Source organism: Pollicipes pollicipes, unplaced genomic scaffold, assembly GCF_011947565.3.
Source record: "Pollicipes pollicipes isolate AB1234 unplaced genomic scaffold, Ppol_2.1 Scaffold_6686;HRSCAF=7923_pilon_pilon_pilon, whole genome shotgun sequence".
NCBI classification, from domain to species: domain Eukaryota; kingdom Metazoa; phylum Arthropoda; class Thecostraca; order Pollicipedomorpha; family Pollicipedidae; genus Pollicipes; species Pollicipes pollicipes.
In genome coordinates, this window is record NW_023596921.1 from 6,451,935 (window position 1) to 6,464,324 (window position 12,390).

General features: G+C 50.6%; 1 protein-coding gene across 1 annotated transcript in view; it reads right to left on the minus strand.

The window, feature by feature from the left end:
* Positions 1-11,014, minus strand: part of Bcat (Branched chain amino acid transaminase) — a 37,504-nt gene extending 26,490 nt beyond the window's left edge. Inside the window, exon 1 of the mRNA XM_037230853.1 lies at positions 10,785-11,014. Within this exon, the coding sequence (XP_037086748.1) occupies positions 10,785-10,826 (42 nt within the window). The 5' untranslated portion in view covers positions 10,827-11,014. The remainder of the gene's footprint in view (positions 1-10,784) is intronic.
* Between the last annotated feature and the right edge of the window lie 1,376 nt (positions 11,015-12,390).

A 12,390-nucleotide genomic window follows, 5' to 3' on the forward strand; every position in this document is an offset into this window, starting at 1 on the left:
AAGTTTTATTTCTGTGATAACTAGCGAGGGGAGAAACCATGTCCAATTTCTTATATTCTGTAGCACAAAACGTGCTTCGTGATTGACGCTTGCCCAGCTTGCTCCACATTGTTTGAGAACCAATCGACGTTCGCTACATTTGGAAATAGCGATCATGGTCGTCAGATCTGAACGTCGGGTGATAATATCTTTCCTGGCCTTGACCGCCGCCCGGCCTTCGGGGTGACAGGAGTTGACTTACATTCCTATGGCGTCGGCACGCCTGGATGGCCTTCAAGCCCTCCCTTTATTAGGCCATTGTAAGCTGACGATTCCATAACACCCAACTGATGTGGAAAGAGCAAGCCTTTCGTTACTTCTCGTTCCCACCCCACAGCCATGGTGACGTTCGGCGCTCCTAGCCCCACAGCCATGGTGACGTTCGGCGCTCCTGGCCTACAGCCATGGCGACGTTCGGCGTTCCTGGCCCCACAGCCATGGTGACGTTCGGCGCTCCTGACCCACAGTCATGGTGACGTTCGGCCCTCCTGGCCCACAGCCATGGCGACGTTCGGCGTTCCTGGCCCCACAGCCGGCACACGGCCGGGCTTTCATATCTGTTTTAAGCCGCGGTTATGACCAGTCGCTAATTGGTGTAGATTTCGTCCAAGGTTATCCATCAGCCGTGACTGGCCAACCGTTACCCAGGTGAAGGAAGGTCCGGAATACAGGTGAAGGGAAACTCGCATGAAAGGAATGTGTGTCTTGCTGCGCAGCGCTAGCAGGAACGGATAGCTACCAAGCAAAGGACTGCCTATGGGGTCGCAGTCCGTGCCTGCCGCCTGCGGTGAAAGCTATGTTAACAGGGCTTACATTATCCGGTTTGTCGTGACTTATATCCACCCAAGATTTTTTCCAACATTTTCCGCACAGTTATCACGAACACAACCCATTAAAAGGCATCTACATAATCTATTGCAATTGCCGCGTCTTGGCAAGCACAAATCAAACTAGCCCATATTTCAGAGCGGCATAAGTCGTAAATTTATGCCTGGACGCTCAACATCTTCGCACATCCGCGAGCCAAATACATGAAAGGATGATATTCCGATGCATTGCTAAGTCCGGTAGAATGGGCTCCCGAAGCTGACGGGTATCACACGTTTCTGTGTTGGCATCACCTGCATGGTGATAGCAGTGGCGTCTGTGATACACTTGCTCATCCCGGGCCGCAGACGGCGCCTAACTGGTATTCCATGACCTATGCAAGCGTATCAGCAGTTGCATCTCTCCCCACCAGGACTGGTAACAACTGGCAACCGTGCACGGACCACAGTGGGCTGCCGGCACCGTAAAGCTAGCAAACCACCTGCGCGCTGTCCGCGCTCACGTTGCATAAAGCATGCAGAGCCTGACCAACATCCCTTGGCAGACGGTTACAACACTGGTGCAGCCCAACCACCGTCACACAGACAGACCGTCGGATATGTAATGGAGCCTTGCTCAACGGCAGCCGTAGCGTCTCGCATTGCGACAGCCCAGGTCCATCATCGGCGGGTCGTGGACGCTCAAACGGCCGCCGGAGCGCAATGGCTCTGGACGGCCCGCTTCACCGAAGGTGGAAAGGTCACCAGTGGGAGCGGGGCGGCTATTGCCCTCCCGAACACTGCATCCCCCCCCCTCCCCATTCTGGTACCGGCGCCCACGACAAACGCACAGCTATGATTGTTTCAGCTCCGACTCAACGCCACCTTCCCCCTTCATTAACGTAAGCTCGCCTTCCTTGGTGTTCCACCCTGGCGACACCTCCGGCCGACGGTCTCCGCCGCGCTATCCGGCCGTTGACCGCTATAGAACGGTCACGCGACCCAGGGTCGTTGGGCCTCGCCCAAAACCGACGATCAGCCGCAGTCACGCAATGGCACGTCCCGCCTGAGGCTGAATGTCTGGAGTACATGGGTTTCGCAAGGGCGAGTGCCAATCGCGCGCAAGGGAAGCAAACCGTATGTTGAGAGGGGCTAGGCTTTATGAAGACGACTTTCCACTGTTGAAGGGAAAGTTTCACATCTGAAGATATGACGCATGCACCAGGTATGATAAAACAAGCTCACTTACAACTATTGGTAATTTTTTAAGCGGAAAAGACTGCTCTAGATGGCAAAATTATCTGTTTAGTAAACATGCTGCTCGATGCGTGACGGTCTGATTTCGTCATCGTACCTTGCACAACACTGATTGGGAGCCGATTGACGGCCGATATATTTGGAAATGGCGCTCACAAACACCAGTTATGAACGTCTCGACAACTATATTTTTCTTAGCCTCGATGGCCACATGGCTTATAGAATGGCAGGATTTGAATGGTGTTATCATGACGTCATCATTGCCAAGGTGACCTCGAAATACTATTTCCGATATGCCTTTCCGCAGTTTCGCGGGCGTTAGCTCAGAAATCAGAGGGGCTTAGGTCCCAAGAAGGGCATAATTGTGAACAGCACCGAAAGGCAGCACTTCTGGATGGCTATTTCAGTTCAAAACCCTACATCAATGTGGAACACTCCCTTTAACAACGGGAGATCGCGCAACTCTTAACGTCACCACCTAAAAGAAATGTCGTCGAATACCCTGCCAGCATGTCCGCCTTTTGTACAACGGTTGTACGCCAGGATGTTTCCATGCCGACAATGAAGAGTCAGCCCTATAAAGCAAGGGGACTGAACTATGCCGGACATTTCGCAACTGACCATGCATCAGACACCTTTAGCGCCTGGGCAAATGATCCGATGCTCGGAATTTGTCCCCAGATTACATTTTGGATCCGCCCTTGGACCGGCTTCCTCATGCAGCCGCCTATGTAACGTTAAGCCAGCCCCCACTGAAGGACGTTGGTAGCAGAGTCACTCGGCGGCATTCTTTACCTATTAGCCCATGGGGTTCACGCGTTCAGGGTCTGCTTTTCACAGAGCTGTGAAACGAATTATACGAGGCAAATTTCAATGAAACTGGCATCAGACGGACGGAGCGTCACAGCGGGCGGAGTGGCGGGGTGTTGCTGTCACAGCGGAGGGAGTGGCGGGGCGATGCTGTCACAGCGGACGTGTCACAGCGGACGGAGTGGCGGGATGATGCTGTCACAGCGGACGTGTCCCAGCGGACGGAGTGGCGGGATGATGCTGTCACAGCGGACGGAGTGGCGAGGCGACGCTATCACAGCGGACGGAGTAGCGGGATGATGCTGTCACGGCGGACGGAGTGGCGGGGCCATGCTGCCACAGCGGACGGAGTGGCGGGGCGACGCTGTCACAGCGGACGTGTCGCAGCGGACGGAGTGGCGAGGCGACGCTGTCACAGCGGACGTGTCGCAGCGGAGTGGCGGGGCGACGCTGTCAGCGGACGTGTCGCAGCGGAGTGGCGGGATGAACGGCTGTCACAGCGGACGTGTCGCAGCGGAGTGGCGGGGCGACGCTGTCAGCGGACGTGTCGCAGCGGACGGAGTGGCGGGATGATGCTGTCACAGCGGACGTGTCCCAGCGGACGGAGTGGCGGGATGATGCTGTCACAGCGGACGGAGTGGCGAGGCGACGCTATCACAGCGGACGGAGTAGCAGGATGATGCTGTCACAGCGGACGGAGTGGCGGGGCCATGCTGCCACAGCGGACGGAGTGGCGGGGCGACGCTGTCACAGCGGACGTGTCGCAGCGGAGTGGCGGGATGAACGGCCGTCACGGCGGCACCAGCCGCTGTGGCTGCCACCCGACCGTCACATTCATCGACGGTGACGCTGCCACGTCTCTGTAGCGAGCATGCCAGCCGCCGCTGCATGCGTCATAACAGTCAGGCTGCGGAGGTGCCGGCTGTCACAGTTGGCGAAAGTGACGGACAGGTCGCTACAGAACGCGGTGTTAAAGGCACCCAGTTTTTGACTAAAATAGGTTTTCACACAATCAGATATATCGTAAGAGACCGCTGGCTACGGGCACCGAAGACTGTGGATTGTCAAAGGTCGCAGGGGAAATACATGACGGTCATACCCCGATGAAATGGTGTTAGTCTCTGTGTTAAAACCAGCGCAGTATTACTCATGTACCCTTCACTCATGTGCGCAATGCTGAATGCGTGAATGTTGGACGGTCGAAACGAGACGACGAAGGCAAATCCAATACAAATATTTGGGGAATACATTTCACTACATTTTATTGCATTCCAATCTGAGGACATTCGAACAGGCACCTTGGCTGAATTGAACGGGCTGAAAAGGCTGTTCGGCTGAACTGAACAGGCCGAACTGAACAAACCGAACAGGTGTCTGTGTTTCAACCAGGCATCGCAGGGCCGAGGACACCTCGTGCAGCGTGGGAGGGCCCAAGCGATAACAACTACGAGAGTTTTCAGCCGCGATCATGTGAATGATCACGGCTGATCATGTGATGATGATGCCAAGAACTGTACTAGTACACCCAGATGTATTTGGCAACCAATACAAACACGAGTAATCAATACGCTGAAAAGCACCACTCGTGAGAGTTCAACCAGGGTTCTATAAACGATGTGGTAGGCACGACACGACATGACAGTTGTGATCGGCATGCAAACGTTGCTTCCATAGGATCATCCACAATGGAACGTAACTATTCCAGCCCGGGTCAAAACTTCAGCAGATAAAAACCATGCGGGCAAAAAAGTGAAGAAACACCGTCAGACGCCCATTCAACGGCTACCGATGGCATGAGCGCTCAGTATGTGCGCTCTCGCCACGCGTGCGAAACGCTGCCGTGTCCGATGTGTGATGTCGGCTAGTAGTGCATTACACAATGCTGGCGTGCGGCATCCGAAACGTCGCCTACCGGCTTCGCTTCTCGGCCTAGGGAGGTGTAAGAGCCTATCCTGCCGAGAGGGCTCCACACGTGCGCCGCAGTTTAATACAAACGGGTCTCCCAGCGCGTCCCGCTCGCCGTGCAGCCAGCACCTTACCTGGCCTGCGTGCGCATCAATACTGTTAGTAGAGTTTTCATGACACCGTTGGGAACGCAGTGTCGTGCATGCGACAGGCCTGTCGGCATGCCCGCACACTGGCGGCTGAGCTCAGGCGCGAGGATCCCATGACAGGGCGCCTTCCAAGACGACACCCGGTTGGGGGAGGCGGGAGGGCGCCGTCAAAGACGACACCTAGGTTCCTCACCTCCGCCCACGGTTGCAGCGCAGCGTCACGAAAAGTTACAGTGAAGTCCGGAAGGATGCGCACGTTTTGACGACTGCCGAAAGTGATGGGTTGTTTGTGTTTTGGTCGCATTCACCCTACGGGCAGGCGAGCCGAACCAGCAGCTAAGGACGCACGCAACGCTTTCATACGCGAGATAAGTCCGCTGAGGTCATCCCTCGGACCGCTCATCAAAACCTGGGCGCCATCGGCATGTTGAAAAAGCATGTGCATTTTCTGCGTACAAAGACAAGTCATTTGAGAAAACTGTAAAAAGAAAAGCGCCTAACGCTAAACCTTGGAAGACACACAAGTTGTTGGCGAGCGGCCATGACAGCACCCTGTGTCAGGAAACATAATTTTGGCACACATTCTGGGCTGCCGCTTAAGATAGGCGGTAAACCAGGAGGTCTCAAAGCCGTGCATCTACAGTTTCTTTATCCAAATGCGGTGATAAATTTCAAAACATTTACTTAAATACGTAAGGCACAGCAGTGAAACCTGTCCTTATCGGTGGCGCCAAGAATGTGGTCGGGGACCAACCAAAGCACGGTTTCCCTCGAATAACGGGGACTGGAACCCGCGCTGGAGGAACGCAAGAAGATGGTCGTGAAATGGGTAAGGGTGAAACTGCCGCACATGAGATAGGTAAGGGTAAAACTACTGCAAGTGGGACAGGTAAGGGCGAGACTGCCGCACGTGAGATAGGTAAGGGCAAAACTGCCGCACGTGAGATAGGTAAGGCTAAAACTGCCGCACGTGAGACAGATAAGGGTAAAACTACACAAAACTGCCGCGCGACGATTCGTTCTCCCATTTTGGTGGTAAGTTGGACGAGGGATATAGGACGGATACTCGACCGGTCTGCTGGCTTGCTGGTCTTGAACATGAGATGGATCAAGGAGTGTTTCCCAGTGCCTGAGATATCTGAATGTGTATGGCAAGAGTTTAACAATGTGAAGGATGACGTCACTGATAGCTGGGAGACCGGCCTTCAGCATGCGGAATCACAAGCCACCTAAACCCCAGGCCGCTGAGTTCGCAAGCCGAAGACCGCGTGCCCGAGCATCACCCGAGTAGCAGGCGACGGCATAAACGAGTCGAGGGAGACGTGTCTTTAGATCAAAGATTGGGCAAAGACCATGGCAAGCAAATGGACAAGGCGGCCAAGGTGGTCAAAATCGGTCAAGGGAATGGAACTGGATCGGACTGGAGATGGAAGGAACAGTGTGAATACAAATGGTCTGTTTCTTGTGCGGGCCACGAGCGTCAACAATGGGTAAGAGCGTGTCATAAATTCAACACCCCACCTCCCTGCTGCTTCCACACCCCTGCCAAGATATCAACAAGGCGCCTTAAATATTGGTCACAATCACCACAACCCCACAGCAGCGTAGCCTCCAGAGTCCAGTGTACTCCGGTACAGGACACAGCGACCTGCATCGCAGATGAGTTTCAAAGGTGACACTGGCGGTTTTTCGGTCGATAACTGGCATATCTAGGGTTGGGAAGTGTTGAGAGCTGTCAGGGAGCTGCAGTTGGTATAATAACGTACACCGTATAGTTGGTACCACGCCTTTCGCCTCTCTGGTTGCTGACATATCACTAACACTTGAAGATGCCGAAAACCAGCGGAACTGCGTTTGGCTGGTTTGCGTACATCGACTTGTAATTTGCCCAGGGCGATCGCCGGTTTTCTCCTCCGATCGTATAAGTTTCGCATCATTGCGAAGCCGGATCGTCAAGATCTGGGCCCGGACTCGACCCACGTTCTCCAGGCCGTTCGCAACTTGGAATTTTCTCTTGTTTATTTAATAGAATGGGAGCGATGAAACCGTGGTGATATTACACCACCTGACCAAATAGCTTGCATGCTAGGGGGGGGGGGGGACACGAAGCCCGGACGCCTACTTACGTCTAGATTTTTCGCTTTTTGCTTCATCGATGGCTCCCGACAAAACGTCAGCGTGATGCGTCCTTACAGATGTCCGGGCCTGTCCTTTCAGAAAATCCCGGTCGCGCCCCTGTGCAAACATTTAACTGGCTGTAAAGCACATCTTTAAAGAACTGTACTTCTCGGCGCTGAGAATTGTGCGAACGTGATGAAATAAATTTTTAGGAAGCGTAGCGGCCGGACGGACCGGCTACCTCAAGTTAACAGATCTGAGTCACATTCATTTTCTCATAGCTTCGGAAAGCCTTACTTAGCCTGCAGTCACGTTGATATTACTATGGGGTGGAGGGGCGAATGTTACTGTTTGCTTCAACATTCAGCTTGAGTCAAATATGCTTCAATTTACATAAATTCTAATGTCCTCAATCAGCCCCCGACAACAAAAACAACCGGCACACATACCCTCCAACTGGGCGTAGTCATATGCCTGAAATTCAGAGGGAACCACGAGACCTGAGGATTCCAATCCACTGCAAAGCTGTTTGAGACCTGCGCAACTTCTTGTCCTTTTGATTACCCTATTGGGCGTAATATGCCTTTTTTCTCATTTGAATAAAAACATTGTTGAAACCACAGCCTTCTGTTTGATAAGGTTACAGTGATAGAACCCACCACTCCCCTTCCCTTGCATGCAATTTAAGGAAATTTCCGAGGTGGAAAACATTTCATGACACAGACTGTCGTCACTTTAAACGGATCTTGCCCAATAACTGCTGCCCCATTCCTGGACTGGAGAAATGTACTTGCTACATAGTCTTGGTACTGGGCATATCATTTGCAGGCCAAAACAAGTCACCCCGCATGGCAATGAGGAGCTCTTGTCAGTTATCTGCACACATTTCCACAATGACAGCGCAGGGCATGGCCACCTGCCATTTAAACATTTTAACACATCTGGAGCTCAGTACATCTGGGGCTCAGTACATCTGGAGCTCAGTATATCTGGAGCTCAATGTCATTGATACAATGCTCATATCTTATTTCACAATTCAATTGACAATAGCACCCTTGCGAACTTCCATAGGCTGGCTGGAACAATATGAGCTGGCAGCTATGAACAAAATAACAGATTTGCTCCTTATAAGCTGCCATGATCCTGACCTTATGAGTGCATTATACTCCACGCCATTATGACATACAGTGTGCCTGACTGTCATAGCCCTGACGTTGCACATTCCCAGCTAGCTCCAACATGAGCCATCCCGGATTTAGCCAGGGTTTTGAAGAGTTGGGATTTGGGCAGTGTGGTTAGCATAGACCAGTGCAGATGCTGGTGCTTTGCCGCGATGGCCCCAATATGTTAAGACTGCAGCATGCCTCTAGTTCAATGGGACGTGATACTTAAAGAGAATGTTCCATATTTGAAGATGTTGAAGAAATCATCAGATATGACGAAACAAGCTCACTTATAACAATTGGCATACTTTTAAGTAAAAACTGATCTAGACGACACGTTGTTAATCCAGTACATATGCTCCTCAGTACGTCATTGTTTGATTAAGTCATCGTACCTTGCACAACATTGACTTAATGCAAATTGACGGCCGTTATATCTTAAATCGGCCCACGAACGCCATGTATGAGCGACTCAACAACTACATTTTCATTAGCATTGATCGCCGCATGGCCAATGGAATGACATGATATGGATGACGTTATGATGGCATGGCGGCATGGGTGTCTGGGTGACCTCGAAATAGTATGCACATCTTGACAAGCGTGCAGTTCAAAATCCACAGGGTTTTAGGTCTTAATCTAACGGCGCATCTGTGAACTGCACCGAGTGATCTTTAATAGCGCTAGTTTAGTTCAAAACCTCATACAAATGTATAACGCTCCCTTTAACCACTGCACGTCTGGGAAACCAGAAGTGCGGGGTTCGATTCCCCGTGGTGCCCACCTTTCTTGCCAAGGCGAGAGGCAGGCGACGCCATATAGCCTCAGCAGCTAAGCGCGTCGTAAAGTCCCAACGACTGCTGTTCCTAACCAGTGATCTGCCCCATGCTTTATCTCCTCTATCCTGTTCGATGCTGTCCTCTCTCATCCCGCCCCGGGTGCAAGCCTGTCTTGTTTTGTCCTGTCGCCACATGATCCCTCATCTCTTGTCCTCTGGCTGCCATATCATGCCCAGTGATGGAGGAACCTCTATGGAGATTGGGGGACGGAAACATGATGTTTGCCCCGTTCCTTATGTGAGCGGTATGTCCATATATGTGTGGTTCACACTCCACACCCTCCCCTAACGCTGCCCGTAGAATGCTTACTTGTTGAAATTTTCCAATTCAAAATATTATTTTCAGTTCAGGTTGTCTCCTCTCGACTACACGCTCACCCGCCCAACCCCGGATTGTCCCCGCGATCCCAGGTCCCCTCGACTACAGGCTCACCCGCCCAGCCCTGGATCGTCCCCGCGATCTCAGCGTCATGGTTATGCCCACGCCCCAGAGAGACAACAAATTATTTTATAGTTTGTCATCTTAAACATGTTTCTCACTGCCTGTCAACCTTTTTTATTTTGCGGCCTCCCGACTCGTCCTTGTCCTGCTCCATTTCGCTTACATGTCGGCATATACTTAATACACTTATACTTCTCCATGCATGCCACTTACGTATTCAAAATGCACGCATTATGCTTGCCAGTTTTGTGTTCACAGCAGTAGCTGCTGGGAGCACAGCAAGACAATTTCTCTTATTTGGTAGCCTAGGAGCACATTTTGCCAGAAGTAGCGTGTTTGCTGGAATAAATACGGGGGCTTCGCACCATGCTCGGCTGACTGTCGAACGCTCAGCTGACTCGTCTACCAACCATCTAACAGCGCCATCTTTTGACGCTGTGGTGTACTGCGAACGTCGTCGCCGGTATGAGATCGATTAATTCATTTTTGAGGGTAAAACGATACAAAGCCGCTGTTTTCTACTACTGGTGGGTATATTACGGTCTAAAAAAGCATTCTTAGGTCGTCTTATTGAAATCACTTTTCTTAAAGTGGTGTGAGCCTCAACCCCCACTTGATTCAGTCAGTGTCTAAGTGCTTCTCAATGTGTCTTTGCCTCTATTTTGATATGTACCAGCTCCATCTAAGATCACAATCACTTTCCCACCATCCTAATTTGAGAAGCCACTTGCTTCTTGCAGGTTAACCCAACGCCACCGCGAAAATACAATATCGGGCCTGTTAAGCATAGCAGACACCCCAATATTAATGCAAAAAGTTTTGTGTATGCAAACCATGAATCTAAGTGCTTTGAGTTTAGTGCACAATCATCAAGTTCTATATAGAGATTCAATTTAAGCCAGGAACTGCTCAAAAAGTATTCTTTATGCACAAATTAGGTGAAAATTCAACCCAATTTGCCCTGCCATGTGTTTCACCCAAATGTGCAGTACAGGAAAACAAAATGGCAATGTCACATAGGTGTCTGGCTCAGTGGAAATTGCTTTCAGGCTGGTCCACAGCTTTAACATTTGCTATCTCCCATAAAACGCAACCATGCTATCATTCTTTCACTCTCACAAAATGTCTGAGCAGTGGGGAGACAGAAAATTCATAGCAGAACCAGCTGAATTGAGCATGCTTAACAGTGTTCCAGCTTCAGAATTCTATTTTGACTATCCACAGCTCCAGCACACCCACTGTCCAGGCTGAACTAACCTTGCGTGCAGACCTGAAAGCCGGGATGTAGACTGAAGCCATTAAAGACAGCTCTTGACGTGGGTTGCGGTGCAGAGGCACGTCACGCTAGAAAACAGGAAATGATTCGGCCAAGTCCGATTCAGCAGCCTTGAAAGCTTTACGACAGGCGAACGCCTAGACAACCGCCTTGTTCCTGCTAGACTTTTCCACGGTTTCCGCGGTTCTAGATACGCCACACACCTGCCTGGTTGCGCCACCCAATAAGAGAGGGCCGAGCAAATATACCCTATTACATGCGCCAGTTGCGTTATGAACGTCTGTAGAGCGCCACTATCTCAGAAACCAGGGTGAACAAGTGACCATAAAGTACTGCTACCATAAAAAAATTCAGCCGACATAAAATAAGATTAAAAACGGTACATATCGCATACACGAAAGGTAAACCATCCCATCTGTTGAAAAAATAAACGATAAGTGTGCCCTTTGGTTAAAGGCTGTCGCTACATTGACACAGGGTTTTGTCAGAGACATTGTGGGGCCCCTGGAGTTTGGGCCCCCTCCCAAAAAATATATTTTCATTTCGGTCATTGCATTTTAAGGCAAATCGTGTGTTATATATATATATATATATATATATATATATAATCTCTCTCTCTCTCTCTCTCTCTCTCTCTCTCTCTCTCTCTCTCTCTCTCTCTCTCTCTCTCTCTCTCTCTCTCTCTCTCTCTCTCTCTTTGTTTATGTATATTTATGCATGTATATATTTGCTTCTTCATTGGTTGAATTAATACGGAAACCTATTTTTCCGTGCACAGCTCTATAAAGCACAGGCTTGCTGCGCATGCATAAACAAAGAGCTCACTCGTTTTCTACAGAATGTTTTAGATGCTGTGATTTTGAGGCCAAGTGTTTCGGAGCAACAGGCCAAGTAAACTTAACTTGGCTGCCAACAACCATCAAAACCAAGCAAAGACTTGATGCCTAGCTTATGCATTTACGGCTAGCCGGCTGGACGATGTAACCAGCTGATGACTGATGACCAATGCAGAGTTTTTTCTTTGTTGTTGGGGAATACGACACGTCAAACATGGGGAATACAACACGTCAACATTCAATTTATGCTGCTAAGAACATGATGCACTAGTATGATAAGTGTCACACACTCAATAGCTTATGGAAATGACACGTACGACGTCCGCGGCATGTAACATTACGTTCGGCAATCGCCCGTAAAAAAAATTCATTGGCGCGTATTCGACTGCTGCTCTGCGGCGAAGGCACCAAAGCTAATGGGGACGGAGCCTGAGCGATCATGGGTGCCACAGGAGGCCAACAAAGTGGCTCTCGTTAACAAGTATAGGGTTCTCAAAGCAAGCAAAAAGTGCCCCGGCTGGCCGACATGTTAGGCCCCGGCCATATCGCAGGACCCTACGAGCAAAAGGGAATTTTCCAAGACCATGAATTAATACCCCTGTGCGACGAGCCTCAATAGGAATGAAGAGTCCCCCGCAAATGAGACCGAAGGAAGAGAGCCCGTGATCAAAGAAGAGGGCCCCTGAGCATCGAGTGTCTCCGTGTCTTACCTTACAAGAGCCTTAGCAACAGCACAAGACCCTTCAAGCAA